At 41.7% G+C, this 23265-nt stretch overlaps 1 protein-coding gene across 1 annotated transcript in view; it reads left to right on the top strand.

Moving 5' to 3' along the window:
* The first annotated feature begins 2420 nt into the window (after positions 1-2420).
* fhip2a (FHF complex subunit HOOK interacting protein 2) overlaps positions 2421-23265 on the top strand; it is a 29058-nt gene continuing 8213 nt past the window's right edge. Inside the window, exons 1-11 of the mRNA XM_046359133.1 lie at positions 2421-2696; positions 3666-3744; positions 4045-4214; positions 4510-4614; positions 4741-4863; positions 5157-5357; positions 5544-5740; positions 8586-8700; positions 8899-8975; positions 9130-9322; positions 22432-22595. Of these exons, the coding sequence (XP_046215089.1) occupies positions 2652-2696; positions 3666-3744; positions 4045-4214; positions 4510-4614; positions 4741-4863; positions 5157-5357; positions 5544-5740; positions 8586-8700; positions 8899-8975; positions 9130-9322; positions 22432-22595 (1469 nt within the window). The 5' untranslated portion in view covers positions 2421-2651. The remainder of the gene's footprint in view (positions 2697-3665; positions 3745-4044; positions 4215-4509; positions 4615-4740; positions 4864-5156; positions 5358-5543; positions 5741-8585; positions 8701-8898; positions 8976-9129; positions 9323-22431; positions 22596-23265) is intronic.

Below are 23265 nucleotides of genomic sequence, written 5' to 3'. Positions count from 1 at the left end.
ATGAGAGAGAGGGAATGGGTTGCAGGTGGTAAATATGATCAAATACATTTATCTATGGTATCATTATGCTAACATTTAGCTAAATTCAACAAGCAACATCTAAAATGAAAAAGTAATGTAATGTTTGGTTATGTAACTGAACATCCACTAGGTGGTGCCATTGGTGCACTCTTGAGTGTAGCTTAGCTATGAGTGTGTTCACAGAACACATGCAAATTAAGTTTCAATGGTCACATACACAGTGTTAGCAGATGTTAATTTTATAGCTTATAGTTCCAACAGTGTAGTAATATCTAACAAGTAATATCTACAAATTCCCCAAAATGACCTAATACACACAAAATCTAACAATTCCTCACAAACTACATAACACACACACAAATCTAAAAAGGCTGAATGAGAATATGTACATATAGATATATGGATGAACGGTGGCCGAGCGGCATAGACATGGTGCAATAGATGGTATAAAATACACTATATACATGAGATATGAGTAATGTAAGATATGTAAACATTATTAAAGTGTCATTAATTTAAAGTGTCATTGTTTAAAGTGACTAGTGATCCATTTAAACACCTACGTAGACCCTGGGTTTTATCCTAAACATTTTGGCCTTGTAGACCCTAGTCCATTCTCGTTTAACAAATAAATAAAACATGTATCAATAACCCATCCTCTCATTTATATATATGGTTATTCAAATATATTCATATTTATAAACAGGCATATTTAGATATAAAAAGCATTCATTATAATTGTAATTTTCAACTCATCGTCAAAATTCTCCAAGGATTCCCTGATTATCTTTTAGTTGTCTGACATAGGGTCCAGCATATTTTTTATTTAACTAGGCAAATCAGTTAAGTACAAATTTGTATTTACAACGGCGGCCTAGGAACACAGTGGGTTAACTGCTTTGTTCAGGGGCAGAACAATAGATTTTTACCTTGTCAGCTCCGGGAGTCAATCTAGGAACCTTTTGGTTACTGGTCCAACACTCTAACCACTAGGCTACCTGTCATCTCTTGATTACGTCATTGAATGTCTCGCCAGCTTTATCCATGCTTGGGCCTGCAGTACACAAAGTTCTTTGTTTGTCAGACGAATCATTGGGTTAAAACTACAGAACAGTCCAAAACAAGAGAACACACATGGTCAATTTTTTTAAATAAATCATAATTATAATTATATATGTAAGGACAGACGCTGGAGACGAGAAGCAGATTAAGGGAGTGAACAATTAATGAAACACAGACATGAAACAGAACACGAACAGCGTCTGGACAGGGAAAATGTAAACAACAATAATGCTGACATGGAGAACCAACAGAGGAACAGATAGATATAGATGGGGCAATCAACAAAGAGAAGGAGTCCAGGTGAGTACAGTGATTGCGGATGGCGTAATGATGGTGACAAGTGTGCGTAATGAAGGGCAACCTGCCCCCCGAACGCCATAGAGGGAGAGCGTGTAAAACTTTGTGGAGTATCGAATACATTGCAAGTGTGAAGGATTTATACGCGACCATGGGTAAAACCTTACTGATGATCAATGTATTTGTTGCATTGTTGTATCGTCAGTTTCTTGCTGGTATGCTTGGCAGAGTTACGGATGCATTTTTCACAATAAAGTAGGCTAACGAAGGCAACAAATTGTTGCTTACTGGAACACCCAAAGTCATCCAATTGTTATAATGGGGCGGCAGGGTAGCCTAGTGGTTAGAGCGTTGGACTAGTAAAAATAAGAATTTGTTCTTAAACTGACTTGCCTAGTTAAAATAATAATAATGGGAAGTGGAAGAAACACTGTATGTGTAGGGTTAGTTGGTGGTGCATTTTTATTTCCTTTCCATTTAAGTTTTTGTATCACAAAATGTAACGTGAGTGACCACACACTACCACACAGTAGGTGGCGGCATGTACAAACAAAATGTATGAACGCCATGATACAAAATAAGAAAAGGAAGACGAAGAAACAAGAAGAAAGATATTGCCAAAGATTTTTTATAAGTAACCCAAGATAGACAAAAGAGCCAAGAACGAGCTAGCGAGATCTTATTGGCGCGCTCTAGTATTTCCGTTAGGTAAAGCCTATTATGTGAAGTGCGCCGCCGTGTGCATTAACTCAATTCGCCCTTACGTTCCTTCTAAAGAAAGCAAAAGGCAAAGTCTACAACACTTAGTCCACTCTGTTCATAACAGAGTATAGTTTTGAAAACTGTATTGAGATCAACTGTTTCATTGATGACAAAATTAGAGGAATATCGGCCAAAATCCATCTCGCTCCATCTTCTCCCACTGTCGTCCACTGGGCTTCCTATCATCACCATATTTGTTCGTGAGTGGAAACGCCCAGATGCTTCATATTTATACATCCGGTAAAATATCTGGCTCATTGTTCTATCTGTTATATTACTGCTTGGCTGGGGAAGTGCCACGGTGTCCAACAGAGGTGAACGTTACAGTAGTTTGTGTTGTGACAGTGGTTGTGAGATAGAGTCCGCTGTGCGTTTTATTGTTTGCATTTATTTTCCTTCAAGGATCATTATATGAAAACTCCAATCTGGATCGCAGCGCTAACAACAGGAAGAAGATAGAGGAATTCTCTAGGTCTTCTCGTGACAAACTGGTCCAGTCGAAGAACAAAATGTTCTCCAAATTTACATCGATTCTACAGCACGCAGTCGAGGCGGTGAGTTTTCATTTATGTGGAAGATGTCAAACCTCTGGAAGAAAGGTTCAATCGAGGTCGGGGACAATTGGGCCTAACTGGATGTTCTATTGAAGTTAACCACGTAACTGTTAGCGGATGCCAGCTAGCTTTGCCAGATGTGATCGTAGGTGCTGCTAACGCTAACAGCAGAGGTGTCCAACAAAGCCTAACTATAGCTATCGTTACTTGGCTAGCTAAAACTTTCGTTCTGGTTTCTGGGCTTGTTTCACTTCATATTAAGCAATGTGATTGAAATAATTAGCTAAAGCTGTTAGCTACACTGCCCTGATTATGGCCGGCTTAGCTAACGTTAGCAAGCTAATGTTTACATCTCTGCAATCTGTAAAAAAAAGAAAAAGCTTGAAATTGGTATGGTCTAATTGAGTCAACACCACAGAAAACAAATCTAAGTTTAGCTTTCCTAACTAACTACCTTAGCCCAAAGGTCGCCATATAAGTTATTTTTGTCTGTTTGTCTGAAATCTGCTTTTATACCCCTCTGACTTTTTGACGTTACCATACGGGGTTCCCGTCAAGCGAGAAAGGCTAATTCATTGTTGTGATGTACATGCGAGTCTAGTTAGTCGGCTGCTGAACGTTTTCATCTGCTTTCAAACGTTAGCAAGGGTTGGATATCTGGTAGATTTCTCCACCCTTGTTGATAAGATGACTTGTCGGTGTTGCGCAAACGAGATTGACTGTTATAAGACACTACATTTGGGGGCTACAAGAAGTAGGCCGAGATGTCCAATGTGCAGAGAGTGAAAAGATCTGCTCAAGCAGATGACAAGTTTGTGCGTCTTGCCTGGTCAAGTGTCTGGTTGCTTTACACACAGACTGGCAGTAGGCCTGTAGTAAAGATTGTTAAACTAATTAATCAGACACTGGTTAATCAGACAAAATTGTGTGATTAACAGGGTTTTGATTTGATTTCTGTTTCTGTTCCAGCTTGCGCCTTCACTGCCCTTGCAGGAGGACTTTGTGTATCACTGGAAAGCCATCACACATTACTACATAGAGACATCAGGTAAGACCAATAAACAACACTTAATAGACATCAAGTAAGAGTTCAAATCAAATTTTATTTGTCACATACACATGGTTAGCAGATGTTAATGCGAGTGTAGTGAAATGCTTGTGAAAAAAAAACAAAAAACTGCATAGTTTCCTAGGAACGCGAAGCGATGCGGCCATCTCTGTTCGCGCCATCTCTGTCGAAGTTTCAAATCACTGTAAACAGACATGGAGTAGAGATGTTATCAATGATGTGTTACCTGTAACCACAATGTGATTCGAAAGCAATATTTGTTTATTTCTTCTGTGTCAGATGACAAAGCACCTGTGACAGACACCAACATCCCGTCCCATCTGGAGCAGATGCTGGACATCCTGACGCAGGAGGAGTCAGAGAGAGAGTCTGGAGAGACTGGGCCCTGCATGGAGTACCTGCTGCACCACAAGATCCTAGAGACCCTCTTCACCCTGGGCAAGGCCGACGTAAGGGGAACAATGCCCTTTTCACACTATCATGCCAACTCAAACCACACTGAACTGGCTTTGACATTTTATTTTTCTTCACATTGTCCTTTTCAGCAACTTTAGTGGATGTGTAACCAGGCGAGCACAGTACAGCAAGACTTTGCTCAGTAGTGAGAAAAAAAGTAAAAGACCTCACTGCACTCTGTTGGATAGTTAGCCTATACCAAATCATGTTAGAAAGACCAGATCAAGTATGAAAAGTACCATGGTGTTTCTTAATCTTAATCTATTGGGGTTGTTTTGTCTCCATCAGTGTCCTCCGGGAATGAAGCAGCAGGTTCTGAGTTTTTACACCAAGCTGCTAGGACGCATTCACCAGCCTCTTCTGCCCCATATCAATGTCCATAGACCTGTACAGGTGAGATCCAATACGTTTTACTTTGTAGATATGGATGGTTTTAACACGTGGATGTGTTTACTATGTAGATGTCATTTGTACACTGTTTCAGTGTGAAGTAGTGTGTCTCTCTGGTTGACTCCTCAGAAACTCATCCGTCTGTGTGGAGAGATCCTGGCTGCTCCCACGGAGAACGAGGAGATCCAGTTCCTCTGTATTGTCTGTGCCAAACTAAAGCAGGACCCCTACCTCGTGAACTTCTTCCTGGAGGTAAGTATGATGTCCATAAGATGCTACCATAAGAGGCAGCAGGGTTGTCTTCATTGGGCACCAAATGCTCTGAAATGGATTCAAATAGAAAGGTACTTACTATCTGTACTTATCCAAAAAACAACATTTGGCTGATTTTTTTTTTTTTTCATGTTGCAAAACGTTTTGTTAGTGTACCCTAATGAAAACGAGTCAGGACGTTTCAGTAAGGAGACTTGAGAGACGGCTGAACTGACGTCACACAGTTTCAATCCTACAATAGTTTTTTCCCCCTTGCATCTCATGGTTCACAGAATAAAGTGAAGAGGCCTGACTCAAAGAGGCCTGGTGTAGAGGGGGTTAGGGAGGACTTGGCTTCACCAGATACAGGTCAGCCCCAGGCAGAGGGACAGGCAGCTGAATCACCTGAGGAGCCCAAGTCTGCTGCTGCCCAGTCCAACAACAACAACAACTACAACATAGTCACGTCTCTCCTCAACCTCACCAAGAGTCCGGTCAGTACCTCCTCATACCACAGATCTGAGACCAGGTTACTCATACCACACTGATGATTGATATAGTCTGTTTTGATTTGAGCTTGCAGTGGGAATAGGCTTAGTGGTGTTTTTAATGTAGCTTGAACTGTGTTTGTTGTTTGAGTAGCGTCTATATTCATGCTTTCCTCTCTCTCTGTCTCTCAGGATGGCAGGATAGTGGTGAAGGCATGCGAGGGCCTCATGCTGCTGGTCAGTCTGCCTGAGCCGGCCGCGGCCAAGTGTCTGACGGAGAACACTGAGCTCTGTGAACTCTTGACTGACAGACTGTCAGCCTTCTACAAGGCTCTACCCATGTCCATGGATCCCCTGGACATTGAGACAGTGGAGTCAGTCAACTGGGGGTGAGGCTTTGCTGTCCACTCCTCATGCTACCTCTGCTTTGTCAGAGAGACAGTACCTTTCAGAAAGTATGCACACCCCTTGGATTTTCCAAATGTTGTTGTGTTACAGCCTGAATTTAAAATGGATTAAATTTAGATTTTGTGTCACTGGCCTACACACAATATCCCATAATGTCAATGTGGAATTATATTTTTTTAGAAAGGTTTACAAATTCATAAAAAAATGTAAAAGCTGAATATACTTGAGTCAATGAGTATTCACCCCTTTGTTATGGCAAACCTAAATAAGTTCTGGAGTAAAGTCACATAATAAGTTGCATGGACACACTCTGTGTGCATTAAGTGTTTAACATACATTTTGAATGACTACCTCATTTAGGTTCCACACGCAATTATCTGTAAGGTCCCTCAGTCAAAGATGGTACAAATAATAAGAAAAGCAGACATTTAATATCTCTTTGAGCATGGTAAAGTTATAAATTCTGCTTTGGATGGTACACCCAGTCACCCCAAAGATGCAGGCGTCCTTCCTAACTCAGTTGCCGGAGAGGAAGGAAACCGCTCAGGGATTTCACAATGAGGCCAATGTTGACTTTTTAAAACAGTTACAGAGTTTAATGGCTGTTGTAGAACTGAGCATTAATCAACTAACCTAAATGACAGAGTGAAAAGAAGGATGCCTGTACAGAATACAAATATTCCAAAACAAGCATCGTGTTTGCAATAACGTTCTTAATACAAAGTTATGTTTGGGGAAAATCCAACACATCACTGTGTACCACCTGGTTATCTGCTTTCCAACAGACACGAGAAGACATTCACCTTTCAGCAGAACAATAACCTAAAACAAAAGGCCAAATATACACTGGACAACATTTTAGTGTTCCTGTGTGGCCTAATTGCATTTTTAACTTAAATTGCTGTCTAGCAATGATCAACAACCAACTTGACAGAGCTTGAAGAATTTTAAAAAGAATGTGCAAATATTGTACAATCCAGGTGTGCAACATTCTTACACTTACTCAGAAAGACTCACAGCAGTAATCGCTGCCAAAGGTGATTATAACGTGTGTGATACTATTATCAATGAGATATTTCTCTTTAATTTTCAATAAATTAGCAAATATGTTTAAAAACATGTTTTCTCTTTGTCATTATGGGGCATTGTGTGTAGATGGTTGATGGGGAAAAATGTATTTAATCTATTTTGAATTCAGGCTGTAACACAACAAACTGTGGAATGAGTCCAGGGATATGAATACTTTCTGAAGGCACTGTAATGCTACATATAGTGTGTGTGTCCAAAATGGCACCCAATTCCCAAATAGTGCACTATTTTTGACCAGGTTCCATTAATCTCGGGAAACCCAGAACTAAAAACTTGTGTAATTGCGTCAGATGCTCCATCATGTTCTGGGGGAGATGTATGAGAAAAGATACTAACCAGACTAGCGAAGTCTCAACCTCCTAAACGGGAACTGTCAGTCAAAGCATGGGCCAAATGTCCTCTTCCGAAATTCAAAAGATGCGAACAACTGCGAAATCATGATTTGTCCAAATGATCAGTGATGAATAAATCAACATTTTCTCATTGGTCATTGCAGTCTGGTGATGGATGCTGCGATGCCAGCCTATGTTACGTGTGTCTGTCCAAGAGAGATGAGGGCACATAGACTACTTTTGAACAGAGCCTCATGGGCTCTGGTCAAAAGTATTGCACTATATGGTTGCGTTTGGGACACATCTGCAGCATACCCCCTCTCTAAATTAGTATCAGTGAATGGTCTGCCAAGGGAAAATTGTAGGGAAGTGCATCTTTCCCTTTCAAGACGATTCGATATGTATACATGGGTTCCGATGCAATACAGGAAAGATACATTTTAGTTTGAAACTATTCGGTTTGATTAGAGAAAGAATCGATGCGATACGATTCGATGTACTAACATTTGTTGAGGCCCACTGTCATGCCACTCATCCGCTGCCATCACCTCATGTTTCAGCATGATAATGCACAGTCACATGTTCCAAGGATCTGTACACGATTCCTAAAAGCTGAAAATGTCCCAGTTCTTCCTTGGCCTACATACTCAACAGACATGTCACCCGTTGAACATGTTTGGGATGCTCTGGATCGAAGTGTACGACAGCGTGTTCCAGTTCCAGCCAATTTCCAGCAACTTCACACAACCATTGAAGAGGAGTGGGACATTCCACTTGCCACAATCAACAGCCTGATCAACTTAATGCGAAGAAGACATGTCACGCTGCATGAGGCAAATGCCCAGCATGTGAAATCAATAGGGCCTAATTTATTTATTTCAATTAACTGATTTCCTTATGAACTGTAACACAGTAAAATCTTTAAAATTGTTGCGTTTATATTTTTGTTCAGTATAAATTACAATATGCTGGTGATGGAGCTCATGAGCTGGGCCTCTGTGTATGTCCATGTAACAAAAATAACATTAGGAACACCTTCCGAATATTGAGTTGCCCTCAGAACATCCTCAATTTGTTGGGGCATGGACTCTACAAGGTGTCGAAAGCGTTCCACAGGGATGCTGCCCCATGTTGACTTCAATGCTTCCCAAAGTTGTCAAGTTGGCTTGATGTCTTTTGGGTGGAGGACCATTCTGGGAAATGGTTAAGTGTGAAAAACCCAGCCGCATTGCAGTTCTTGACACACTCAAACTGGTGCACCTGTCACCTACTATCATACCTTGTTCAAAGGCATTGTCTTGCCCATTCATCCTCTGAATGACACACACAACTATAGAATGAACATGCATCTTGATCAATTAAGAATCGGCATCAGAAAAGTACAATATCTAATTGTCTGTTGCAGACTGGATGTGTATAACATGAAGGATGATGCTGCCATCTTCACTGGGAAGCGAGCACTCATCTCCTTCCTATCTTGGCTCGATTACTGCGACCAGCTCATCAAAGAGGCTCAGAAGGTAATGAGCAACACCACTGACTCCCCATCGGCTGGAAGATTCTTTAAATAGTACACCGACTTGTTAGAATTTAATTCAGCAAAAACACAAGATAATACAATTAGCTATATATACAAGGCTCACATTACATACATCTATAGTTTTTATATCAAAGTGACTTTGTAGTAATGAAACATTTCTTGGGTCTTGTACCCTAAGACGGCGGCTGCAGTGTTGGCTAAAGCAGTGAGAGAGAGGTTCTTTGTGGCGGTCATGGAGCCCCAGCTGATGCAGACGTAAGTCCCTATTCAGAGGAACACTCATAGGTTCCTCTCTTTGTTTTGAATGTGTATGCATGTCTGCCCCTGACTAGATCCATTGACAATGAAAGATTACAATGTAATTTTGCTGTGTCGGTGGATGACAGTGTCCCTTCTGTCCCCCTTTTAGGTCGGAGGTGGGCATCCTGACCTCCACGGCGTTGCTTAACAGGATCATCCGCCAGGTGACCTCTGAGGCCTTGCTGCAGGACATGGTCTACTTCCTCCTAGGGGAGGAGAAAGGACCAGAGACCCTAGCCAGCATTGCCCAAAACCCCCTCCGACACAGACTCATAGAGCACTGTGACCACCTGTCAGATGAGGTGACCACCCATATTCATGCATAATACACTGTTATCTACACCTTGATAGACACACTCTGCCTCTGGTGGTTGGGTTTGACATGGGGACAAATATACTGTATTTTTCCAAGGTGATGCTACGGAAGTAGAGAAGACTGTTTGGTCTCCTATTCAAATCAATGCCCCAGCGTGTTATATTTTAGTGCGAAAGCTGCTCCTTCATGGAACTCTCTGTCAGCGAAGTCTTTTTGTCCGGGCACCCGCCAGCCTGGGTGTGCTCTTTCACCACATTGGCTGAGAAACATCAGGCTGGTGGTTTTGACAGGAAAACTCTGTTTAACCTGGGTAAAAACAGTTGTATACCTAGTAGCCTTATCATAGTGATATTTCCTATGCTCTGCATTCTCTGCCTTCCTTTTAGACAGAATAAATAAAACCAGGTTGGGTGAATAATTTGGAAAATGTAATCCATAAGCCTACTAATACATCAATGAATGAATGTAAAACATGCACATATTCAATTTAAGAAACAGAGAAACTGAAAGAAAATATACTGCTCAAAAAATAAAGGGAACACTAAAATAACACATCCTAGATCTGAATGAAATATTCTTATTAAATACTTTTTTCTTTACATAGTTGAATGTTATTAACCCACGGAGGTCTGGATTTGGAGTCACACTCAAAATTAAAGTGGAAAAACACACTACAGGCTGATCCAACTTTTGATGTAATGTCCTTAAAACAAGTCAAAATGAAGCTCAGTAGTGTGTGTGGCCTCCACGTGCCTGTGTGAGCTCCCTACAACGCCTGGGCATGCTCCTGATGAGGTGGCGAATGGTCTCCTGAGGGATCTCCTCCCAGACCTGGACTAAAGCATCCGCCAACGCCTGGACACTCTGTGGTGCAACATGGCGTTGGTGGACGGAGCGAGACATGATGTCCCAGATGTGCTGAATTGGATTCAGGTCTGGGGAACGGGCGGGCCAGTCCATAGCATCAATGCCTTCCTCTTGCAGGAACTGCTGACACTCCAGCCACATGAGGTTGAGCATTGTCTTGGATTAGGAGGAATCCAGGGCCAACCACAGGGGTCTGAGGATCTCATCTCGGTACCTAATGGCAGTCAGGCTACCTCTGGCGAGAACATGGAGGGCTGTGCGGCCCCCCAAAGAAGTGCCACCCCACACCATGACTGAACCACCGCCAAACCGGTCATGCTGGTGGATGTTGCAGGCAGCAGAACGCTCTCCACGGTGTCGCCAGACTCTGCCACGTCTGTCACGTGCTCAGTGTGAACCTGCTTTCATCTGTGAAGAGCACATGGCGCCAGTGGCTAATTTGCCAATCTTGGTGTTCTTGGGCCTCCCGGGTGGCGCAGTGGTTGTACTGCAGCGCCAGCTGTGCCATCAGAGTCCCTGGGTTCGCGCCCAGGCTCTGTCGTAACCGGCTGCGACCGGGACGTCCGTGGGGTGACGCACAATTGGCCTAGCGTCGTCCGGGTTAGGGAGGGCTTGGTCGGTAGGGATGTCCTTGTCTCATCGCGCACCAGCGACTCCTGTTGCGGGCCGGGCGCAGTGAGAGCTAACCAAGGTTGCCAGGTGCACGGTGTACCCTCCGACACATTGGTGCGGCTGGCTTCCGGGTTGGATGCGCGCTGTGTTAAGAAGCAGTACGGCTGGTTGTGTATTGGAGGACGCATGACTTTCAACCTTCGTCTCTCCCGAGCCTGTACGGGAGTTGTAGCGATTGAGACAAGATAGTAGCTACTACAACAATTGGATACCACGAAATAGGGGAGAGAAAAGGGGTCAAATATTTTTTTTTAAATATCTTTGTGTTCTCTATCAAATGCCAAACGTCCTGCACGGTGTTGGGCTTTTAAGCACAACCCCCACCTGTGGACATCGGGCCCTCATACCACCCTCATGGAGTCTGTATCTGACTGTTTGAGCAGACATGCACATTTGTGGCCTGCTGGAGGTCATTTTGCAGGGCTCTGGCAGTGCTCCTCCTTGCACAAAGGCGGAGGTAGCGAACCTGCTGCTGGGTTTGTTTCCCTCCTACGGCCTCCTCCACGTCTCCCGATGTACTGGCCTGTCTCCTGGTAGCGCCTCCATGCTCTGGACACTACGCTGACAGACACAGCAAACCTTCTTGCCACAGCTCTCATTGATGTGCCATCCTGGATGAGCTGCACTACCTGAGCCACTTGTGTGGGTTGTAGACTCCGTCTCATGCTACCGCTAGAGTGAAAGCACCGCCAGCATTCAAAAGTGACCAAAACATCAGCCAGGAAGCATAGGAACTGAGAAGTGGTCTGTGGTCACCACCTGCAAAAGCACTCCTTTATTGGGGGTGTCTTGCTAATTGCCTATAATTTCAACCTGTTGTCTATTGTCTACATTGTGTTGTTTAAGTGTTCCCTTTATTTTTTGAGCAGTGTATATTTCAACCTTGTAAAAATGAATTTTCTTTCAATTTGCACAGGTAGGAAGGTGTCCAGGCAATTGTGAGCTGATAGACCATTAGGCTAGGCGTGAATGTTCGACCCCTTATGAGCCATCAGCGGGACAAATGTATTGCTCAGTCTATGAGATGGTTTGCTAATAATGGCAGCACCATTTTATCAAATGTTCATGTTGATATTTCAGTTTCCATGGGCATACAAATCCAAAACGTTATATGCGATTGCAAAATTGAATGCTTTAACCAAAAGTCACTTGCCTTGCATGGTTCTCAATATGCATAGGCTAATAGGGCTTCTTGTTGACTGCACATTGGGTATCCAGCTGTTTAGTCAGGCATAGGGTAGTTTTCAATCATCAGCTGATCCAATAAATGTTTTTTTTTTAATGACAGTCAAGTACTAGCTTGATATTCTGGTTGAAACAGGAATTGTGGGTGATTTTATTTTTTGTCAGCGAAGAATTGGAAAATATTTTCCACTTGCTGGAGCTGGACCATGTTTTAGACTCACAATTAGTGCCAGCATGCTGCTGTGGACAGTGCCAATAATAATCACAAAAGCCAGCAAGCTGTCCACACAGTAAAAATAATATATAGGATTGTGAGTTTGGTGAATTTTCACTCAATCTTATTTGCATATTTCCCAGTGTGCCTTGCCTTGAATGAATTGTAGTTACCACCCATGACTGTTTTTGTTAGCGACAGATGCATGTTTGTTCTATTCAATGACTTTCAGGCCTGTAGCCTTCACTAAATATGTCTAATAATAATAATAATAATAATGTATTACATTTGTAAAGAATCAAGTGCTTTTCATTATACATCTATCATTATAAATGCATAAAATAGAAAAACAAAAATTAAGAAATACACTGAGTATACAGAACATTAGGAAGACCTGCTCTTTCCATGACATAGACTGACCAGGTGATAGCTACGATCACTTATTGATGTTATCTGTTACATCCACTTCTATCAGTGTAGATGAAGGGGAGGAGACAGGTTAAAGAAAATTGAGACATGGATTGTGTATGTACGCAATTCAGAGGGTGAATGGGCAAGACAAAATATTGAACTGCCTTTGAATTGGGTATTGTAGCAGGTGCCAGGCGCACCTGTTTGTGTGTCAAGAACAGCAACGCTGCTGGGTTTTTAATGCTCAACAGCTTCCCATGTGTAACAAGAATGGTCCACCACCCAAAGGACATGCAGCCAACTTTACACAACTGTAGGAAGCATTGAAGATCCTACATCTGTACTGCACTCAATGCCAAAGCGCTAACCCCAGTCTAAACGCATGTGTCACACGAATGGGCATTACAGGATGTCCAAATTGTCATGAATAAGTTAAGTGCGCTGTCCCTGTATTTTGATGTGTTACCATGACAACTGGCCTTACATTTAACATTACATTTAAGTCATTTAGCAGACGCTCTTATCCAGAGCGACTTACAAATTGGTGCATTCACCTTATGACATCCAGTGGAACAACCACTTTACAATAGTGCATCTAAATATTTTAAGGGGGGTGAGAAGGATTACTTTATCCTATCCTAGGTATTCCTTAAAGAGGTGGGGTTTCAGGTGTCTCCGGAAGGTGGTGATTGACTCCGCTGTCCTGGCGTCGTGAGGGAGTTTGTTCCACCATTGGGGAGCCAGAGCAGCGAACAGTTTTGACTGAGCTGAGCGGGAACTGTACTTCCTCAGTGGTAGGGAGGCGAGCAGGCCAGAGGTGGATGAACGCAGTGCCCTTATTTGGGTGTAGGGCCTGATCAGAGCCTGGAGGTACTGAGGTGCCGTTCCCCTCACAGCTCCATAGGCAAGCACCATGGTCTTGTAGCGGATGCGAGCTTCAACTGGAAGCCAGTGGAGAGAGCGGAGGAGCGGGGTGACGTGAGAGAACTTGGGAAGGTTGAACACTAGACGGGCTGCGGCGTTCTGGATGAGTTGTAGGGGTTTAATGGCACAGGCAGGGAGCCCAGCCAACAGCGAGTTGCAGTAATCCAGACGGGAGATGACAAGTGCCTGGATTAGGACCTGCGCCGCTTCCTGTGTGAGGCAGGGTCGTACTCTGCGGATGTTGTAGAGCATGAACCTACAGGAACGGGCCACCGCCTTGATGTTAGTTGAGAACGACAGTTTGTTGTCCAGGATCACGCCAAGGTTCTTAGCGCTCTGGGAGGAGGACACAATGGAGTTGTCAACCTTAGACATTGTATCATCATCAGGATAACATAGCCTAAATGCTTTGCCATTATATTTCTCTTCTCATAAAGACCTCATTGGATTAGAGCCATACCAATCCACATAGCTGCAGGAGGTAGGAGTGCTGGGGGTGCTGCAGCACGGGTCCGATGCCATTTACGGCGTTATAGGTGAGGCGGAGAATTTTATAGTCAATTCTTTGAGAAATAGGTAGCCAATGGAGATCAGCAAGGATGGGGTTGATGTGGGCAGACTTTTGTGTCAGAATCCTTGCATCACTGAGTTTGGATGAGCTGTAGTTTATGAATTGAATTTGCAGGCAGGCCCCAAAGTACTCTTCCCATAATCAATTCTGGAGAAAATTAGCGTTTCTGCTTCAGATGTGGTGAGAGAGAGTCTTAGGCGGGAGATGTTCTTCAGATGAAAGAATTACGTTTTACAAATGTGACTAATGTGGTCATTGAAGGAGAGGGCAGGGTCGAATTTCACACCCAAATTAATGGTGACTGACGAGAAGGGGATGATGTGGCCATTAATGACAGGGCAGATGCTGCAGGAGTTGATCTACTAGGGGGTGCCTATCAACATTGCTTCTGTCGTGCTGCTGTTGAGTTGTAGGAAGCTGTTCTGCCTCCAAGATTTTACCTCTTTCAGTCAGTTGGACAATGTTAACAGAGCAGATGTTGTATCAGGCTTTGTTTTAATGGACACCTTTGTGTCATCTGTGTAGCAGTGGAATTGGACACTTGTCTGAAGATCTGGCCAACTGGGAACATGTAGGAAGAGGATAGGTCCTAACACTGACCCTTTTGGGTCACTGCAAGGGTCTTGCCTCTCCGAGGGTAATGTACTGCTTGCGGTTAGAAGTGATCCAGTTTAGGGTGGTCTCACAGATGCCAGTGTGCTCTCTGAGGTGCGATCTACTGTATAAAAAGCCACACTGAGGTACAGAAGAATCAAGATGGTGGGGGATCCTGTATCTGCAACCATAAGGATATCATTGACAACCTTTACCAGGGCTGTCTCAGTGCTGTGCATGAGCCTGAAGCCAGACTGAAGCACCTCCATAAAGATGGATAGCACTGAGGTGTGACTGAAGCTGAGATGCCAATATCTTCTCCAGGACTTTACATAAAAATGGGAGGTTGGAAATGGGCCTGTAGTTTGAGAGGTCTTGGTCAAAGGATGATTTCTTGAGGGGTGATGTGATTTTTGAACAGTGACGGAACATGCCCAGTGTGGAATGACTTGTTGAACAGGTTGGTTACAAACTGGATGAGAGCAGCTGATCATGTTTTGAACAGTGATGTTGAAATAGGGTCGCGAGTGCCACTGGTAGTTTAGGTGATTTTGAACACAACAGCAGGTGAGACTAGAGCAAAGTCACTTAGATATGGGTGGTGGCTTGGAGCCAGTGTGGGGTTGAGGTTGGAGGATACAATGTTCTGTCGGATGGTGTTGATTTTAGCCTTTAACTCAGCAAATTTGTAACATTGTGGCTGTGTGAGGGCCAGAGTCTGTAGGGTGGAGGAGGCGACTGATGGCGGGGAAAATAAATTCCTGAGATTTCCTCTGTTAGGGCTGTGGAAGTCATGAAGGTTCGTCAGCTGGTGGTTGTCAAGCAAATAACTTCTGGTCTCAAGGTAATTGACCGGATTAACATAAACACATTTAGCGGCTCCTGGGTTCCACGTATAGCCTACAAGCCACTGATGCAACCCTTTTAGAACATTTGAAAAAGTCTAATAAATCCATGTAATATAGCCTACACCACCACAATACATGCATACATTTATTTTAGGCAGGTCTAAAGAAACATGATATGAAGAAAACGTAGTCTATTTCAGAACAGAATAGCATACTCTGAGTTGTCCGTATGTTTGGCCCTGATCTGGCTATGCAGTATGGCTGTGGGTTACACTAGTTCATTTAGCAGAAAAGATTTGCTTAGAATTCCATAGTGTTATTTTATATTATTATATTATGAAGAATACAATTGAGATATATATAATATTCTCCAAAGGATTTGAGGGTGTGCGCACATGCGGCTATTCTGTGTTGAGCAGTTAACAAAGAAACTGGTACTCCTATATGCTTAATTTAGAGTTATTTATGTAACTTTAGTTGTGATACAAACGTTGGACTATATGTTTTGATTTTGAATACATTCTAACACTGCATGATGCAACTCTAATGATGATTTGGATAAATGTGCATGACAGGCATGGGCTCTGCTTTGTTTCTTGCACACTTCATCAGTCTCACATTCACAATTTGAGAAGCACTTGATAATGCCTTGAATTTCCCGGCTGCATCCCCATTGTGTGGCCTTGGGCTGAATATAATAATTATAATTTCCTTCTCCAGGCTGCGTGCCGAAGCACCTCACTCACATGGCTCTCCTTCACGTGATCAGGTCTTTTTTCACAGGCTACAAGTGAAGACGGACAACTGCGCGTCCTTATCCAATTATTAGGCGCATATTGGAAGAACTGTCTACATTTACTTTTCGTCAGCCAACAAGATGAGTAGGCCTAACGAACAGCAAAAGCACTAGTCTGTCAACTGTCGACTATCCCCCATAGTACTAAAGTTGACCTATTCTGTGCAAGAAATCCAATATTCCAAATATTCCAGGTGTGTGATGCGATAGATCCAAAATTTATACACCCACTAGCCTCCAAAAAAACTGTTTTAAGCAATGAGCCTGATGCAACGGATGAGAAAGTGTAGCTTAAAATGTTGATGAACTATTAGGTCATTTCTTCACATTATAAGTGCAGCAATGCGCACACGGCAGTAGGATATAAGTGAAAATCTTCCATTAGCTCGAAAACACCATTCTCAAAAGTGACCACAAGTGAGATTATGCATGTACTGCTTTTATTATAAAGGTGCATTTTTATGGTGAAAATGATCTTCTCCAAAAATGAAACTTGTGCTGCGCTGCGTATGTCTGACAGGCTCTACACCTGTTGTAAAGTGGATTAATGGGCTTCATTTTAACCTGTCTAGGACTCGCCAACAGCCAATGAAATTGCAGGGCGCCAAATTCAATCAACAGAGATCTCATAATTCAATTGTTTCAAACATACAAGTATTAGACACCATTTTAAAGAAACATTCTCCTTAATCCAACCACAGTTTCCGATTTCAAAAAAGCTTTTCGATGAAAGCAACTAGTCACAAAGCATACAGCGATTTTCCAACCAAAGAGAAGAGTCACAAAAAGCAGAAATAGAGAAAATTAATCACTAACCTTTGATATTCTTCATCAGATGACACTCCCGGGACAACATGTCACACAATATATGTATGTTTTTGTTTGATCAAGTTCATATTTATTTCCAAAAACCTCAGTTTACATTTGGCTTTGCCTCCAAAACATCCCGTGAATTTGCAGAAAGCCACATATATTTACAGAAATACTCATAATAAACATTGATAAAAGATACAAGTGTTATTCACAGATTTAAAGATATACTTCTTCTTAATGCAACCGCTGTGTCAGATAAATTTTCAGTGTATTGCTATAGTTACTGTATCCCATTGTATTCCTATAGTAGTTGTATCCCAGTGTATTGCTATAGTTACTGTATCCCAGTATATTGCTATATTTACTGTATCCCAGTGTATTGCTATAGTTACTGTATCCCAGTATATTGCTATAGTTACTGTATCCCGGTGTATTGCTATAGTTACTGTATCCCAGTGTATTGCTATAGTTACTGTATCCCAGTGTATTGCTATAGTTACTGTATCCCGGTGTATTGCTATAGTTACTGTATCCCAGTGTATTGCTATAGTTACTGTATCCCGGTGTATTGCTATAGTTACTGTATCCCAGTGTATTGCTATAGTAGTTGTATCCCAGTGTACTGCTATAGTTACTGTATCCCAGTGTATTGCTATAGTTACTGTATCCCAGTGTATTGCTATAGTTACTGTATCCCAGTGTACTGCTATAGTTACTGTATCCCAGTGTATTGCTATAGTTACTGTATCCCAGTGTATTGCTATAGTTACTGTATCCCAGTGTATTGCTATAGTTACTGTATCCCAGTGTACTGCTATAATTACTGTATCCCAGTGTATTGCTATAGTTACTGTATCCCAGTGTATTGCTATAGTAGTTGTATCCCAGTGTATTGCTATAGTTACTGTATCCCAGTGTACTGCTATAGTTACTGTATCCCAGTGTAATGCTATATTTACTGTATCCCGGTGTATTGCTATAGTTACTGTATCCCAGTGTATTGCTATAGTTACTGTATCCCAGTATATTGCTATAGTTACTGTATCCCAGTGTATTGCTATAGTTACTGTATCCCTGTGTATTGCTATAGTTACTGTATCCCGGTGTATTGCTATAGTTACTGTGTCCCGGTGTATTGCTATAGTTACTGTATCCCGGTGTATTGCTATAGTTACTGTATCCCAGTGTATTGCTATAGTTACTGTATCCCAGTGTACTGCTATAATTACTGTATCCCAGTGTATTGCTATAGTTACTGTATCCCAGTGTACTGCTATAGTTACTGTATCCCAGTGTATTGCTATAGTTACTGTATCCCGGTGTATTGCTATAGTTACTGTATCCCAGTGTATTGCTATAGTTACTGTATCCCAGTGTATTGCTATAGTTACTGTATAGTGTATTGCTATAGTACTGTATCCCAGTGTACTGCTATAATTACTGTATCCCAGTGTATTGCTATAGTTACTGTATCCCAGTGTACTGCTATAGTTACTGTATCCCAGTGTATTGCTATAGTTACTGTATCCCGGTGTATTGCTATAGTTACTGTATCCCGGTGTATTGCTATAGTTACTGTATCCCAGTGTATTGCTATAGTTACTGTATCCCAGTGTACTGCTATAAGTTACTGTATCCCAGTGTATTGCTATAGTTACTGTATCCCGGTGTATTGTAGTTACTGCGGTGTATTGCTATAGTTACTGTAGTTATTGCTATAGTTACTGTATCCCAGTGTATTGCTATAGTTACTGTATCCCAGTGTATTGCTATAGTTACTGTATCCCAGTGTATTGCTATAGTTACTGTATCCCAGTGTATTGCTATAGTTGTATCCCAGTGTACTGCTATAGTTACTGTATCCAGTGTATTGCTATAGTTACTGTATCCCAGTGTATTGCTATAGTTACTGTATCCCAGTGTATTGCTATAGTTACTGTATCCCAGTCTATTGTAGTAGTTGTATCCCAGTGTATTGCTATAGTTACTGTATCCCACTGTATTGCTATAGTTACTGTATCCCAGTGTATTGCTATAGTTACTGTATCCCAGTGTACTGCTATAGTTACTGTATCCCAATGTATTGCTATAGTTACTGTATCCCAGTGTATTGCTATAGTTACTGTATCCCAGTGTATTGCTATAGTTACTGTATCCCAGTGTATTGCTATAGTTACTGTATCCCAGTGTATTGCTATAGTTACTGTATCCCAGTGTATTACTTAGTTACTGTATCCCAGTATATTGCTATAGTTACTGTATCCCAGTGTATTGCTATAGTTACTGTATCCCAGTGTACTGCTATAATTACTGTATCCCAGTGTATTGCTATAGTTACTGTATCCCAGTGTATTGATATAGTAGTTGTATCCCAGTGTATTGCTATAGTTACTGTATCCCAGTGTACTGCTATAGTTACTGTATCCCAGTGTATTGCTATAGTTACTGTATCCCGGTGTATTGCTATAGTTACTGTATCCCAGTGTATTGCTATAGTTACTGTATCCCAGTGTACTGCTATAATTACTGTATCCCAGTGTATTGCTATAGTTACTGTATCCCAGTGTATTGCTATAGTAGTTGTATCCCAGTGTATTGCTATAGTTACTGTATCCCAGTGTACTGCTATAGTTACTGTATCCCAGTGTAATGCTATAGTTACTGTATCCCGGTGTATTGCTATAGTTACTGTATCCCAGTGTATTGCTATAGTTACTGTATCCCAGTATATTGCTATAGTTACTGTATCCCGGTGTATTGCTATAGTTACTGTATCCCTGTGTATTGCTATAGTTACTGTATCCCAGTGTATTGCTATAGTTGGTGGTCCTGTAGCTCAGTTGGTAGAGCATGGCGCTTGTAACGCCAGGGTAGTGGGTTCAATCCCGGGGACCACCCATACGTAGAATGTATGCACACATGACTGTAAGTCGCTTTGGATAAAAGCGTCTGCTAAATGGCATATATTATTATTATATTATTATAAATAAATAAAAAAACTGAATACAGCGATCAGAGACCAAAACAACCCAAAAAGATATCCACCATTTTGGAGTCAAGTCAGAAATAGCATTATAAATATTCACTTATCTTTGATCTTCATCAGAATGCACTCCCATGAATCCCAGTTCCACAATTGGTTTGCGTGTTCAGTACACAATCTAAACTCATGACTCGCGGCCAGGTCCAGACAAAAGTTCAGACAATAAGTGACATTACAGTCTGTAGAAACATGTCAAACGATGTATAGAATCAATCTTTAGGATGTTTTTATCATAAATCTTCTATAATGTTCCAACCGGAGAATTCCTTTGTCTTCAGAAAAGCAATGGAACGCGAGCTACCTCGTGAATGCACGTGACCAGCTCGTGGAAATCTGCCAGACCACTGATGCAAAGAGTTTCTAAAGACTGTTGACATCTAGTGGAAGTTGTAGGAAGTGCAAAACGACCCCATAGACACTGTGTATTCGATACTACAAACCTCAGATTTCCCACTTCCTGGTTGGATTTTTCGTTTGCCATATGATTTCTGTTTATACTCACAGACGTCATTCAAACAGTTTTAGAAGCTTCAGTGTTTTCTATCCAAATATACTAATAATATGCATATATTAGCAACTGGGACAGAGGAGAAGGCAGTTTACTCTGGGTATGCTTTTTATCCAAATGTGAAAATGCTTCCCCCTAGCCATAAGAAGTTATTTGGCCACTTTAGTTGTGATACAAACCATATCAAAATATATAGGCCTATGGGCTAGGCTAAATGAGGTGTGCGACTATGATTTGAAAAGTTCCTTGCCTTTGCTGGGCATCATTCACAAGTGATAATACAATGCAGTCAGAAAGTATTCAAACCGCTTCACTTTTTCCACCTTTTGTTACGTTACAGGCTTATATTGAAATGGATTAAATAAATACAAATCCTCATTGATTTCCGCATGTGTGGTTCCCACCGTGAAGCAGGGAGCAGGAGATGTGGGGGTGATTTTATTTAGAATTCAAGGCACACTTAACCAGCATGGCTACCACAGCATTCTGCAGAGATACTCCATCCCATCTGGTTTGAGCTTAGTGGGACTATCATTTGTTTTTCAACAGGACAATGACCCAAAAACACACCTCCGGGCTGTGTAAGGGCTATTTGAACAAGGAGAGTGATGGAAAGCATTCCAGGTGAAGCTGGTTGAGAGAATGCCAAGAGTGTGCAAAGCTGTCAAAGCAAAGGATGGCTACTTTGAAGAATCTCAAAAAATTATATATATTTTTGATTTGTTTAACACTTTTTTTGGTTACTACATGATTCCATATGTGTGTTATTTCATAGTTTTGATGTCTTCACTATTATTCTACAATGTAGAAAATAGTTTTAAAAAATAAAATAAGAACTTGAATGAGTAGGTGTTCTAAATAATATATATATAATAATAATAATATATGCCATTTAGCAGACGCTTTTATCCAAAGCGACTTACAGTCATGTGTGCATACATTCTACGTATGGGTGGTCCCGGGGATCGAACCCACTACCCTGGCGTTACAAGCGCCATGCTCTACCAACTGAGCTACAGAAGGACCACAAATCTTATGACTAGTACTGTATGTAAATGTTATTAAGTTTAAAAAAAAAATATATATATATATATATATGTGTGTGTGTAGTTGCAAAAATATCTACTTTTTTTACCGTATTGTGTGTAGATTGATGAAGGGGGGGGGGAACAATTGAGTACATTTTGGAAAAAGGCTGTAACGTAACAAAATGGGGAAAAAGTAGAGCGGTCTGTATACTTTCTGAATGCACTGTACATTTTACTTTTGAATCATTTGGTAGATGCTCTTATCCAATTACATTTGACTTCAGTAACGTTCATAGCTGACTCAAGCTATTTATACACTTTTGTAATACAGTAGTAGCCTACATGGTTGTTGTAACTAATACGGGCTGATATTGATCACAAAGGATGGCTGGCCCAGCGGCCGCTTGAGAACTCTCAGCTAGAGCACGTCTTGCCTGGGTTTGTTTACAAATAAGTAAAATTGTCACCCTGACACAAATGACATAACTGAGTCTTGCTTTAAACTGTTAAAATGACACCCAGAAGTGACCACGTGTCCTGCGTTAAATTTGTCTCACAAACTCACTGTTGAAACTCAGTTCCTTCCTTTGTGCTCATAGCTTTCAAATATGTTTCCCACAGATAAGCATCATGACCCTGCGTCTGTTTGAGCAGCTGATCCAGAAGCCCAACCAGCACATCCTCCACAGTCTGATGCTACGCAGCCTGGAGGAGAGGAACTACCTGGAGAACAAGTCCCAGGAGGAGAGGGAGCCCGTGGAGAACGGCCAGCCCCACGACTTCATGTAAGGGATCCTTCTGCCGAGTCTGTCCTCTGGCTGCAAGGGCTCTGGTGTTCTAACTATATAACTGCATTCAGAATTGTAGTGGAAATAAAATGAATAAAAAGTGTATTCCCTCATTAGGTTCCACAATACACAATACTTCACAGATGGTGTGTCTGTAACTTGGAACCATGAATTAAATGGCAATGCACTACAACAACCACAAAAAGTAACTTGAGTATAGCAATCATGGAATTCCGAATATGAAATGGTTCCTCAGTATGTTGGGGCCTAGTCCTTTGTGACAGATTAAGAATTCACTGGCTTGGCCAGCGCGCATGATGTGAGATTTTGTTCCGGGGGCTGAGATTAGTAGGGGCAACTAATGCAAATTCCATGGAATATCACTCCTTAATGAATTCTGCCTATTCTTTTGTTCAATCTGTTCACATTAAGACAGACACACAACCCTAATAAAACAGATTTCATATCTGTGTGAACTACTGTCTCTTTAAATTAGAAAATGTGATACCCATGCCTAGTATCCAAACATTAGGTTGAAATCTAACAATATGAAAGCATACAAGCATATTGTCAGAGACTCCTCCTTTTGATGTAAAACCACTAAGCTTATTGTAACCAATTACCTTAGTGATGTAAAATGGAATGGAATGCATTTTACATTGAATCT

Source organism: Oncorhynchus gorbuscha, linkage group LG08 (assembly GCF_021184085.1).
Source record: "Oncorhynchus gorbuscha isolate QuinsamMale2020 ecotype Even-year linkage group LG08, OgorEven_v1.0, whole genome shotgun sequence".
In the NCBI taxonomy this organism is placed as follows: domain Eukaryota; kingdom Metazoa; phylum Chordata; class Actinopteri; order Salmoniformes; family Salmonidae; genus Oncorhynchus; species Oncorhynchus gorbuscha.
The sequence above is the reverse complement of the archived record's forward strand: the minus strand, read 5'-3'. Positions and strand labels throughout refer to the sequence as shown.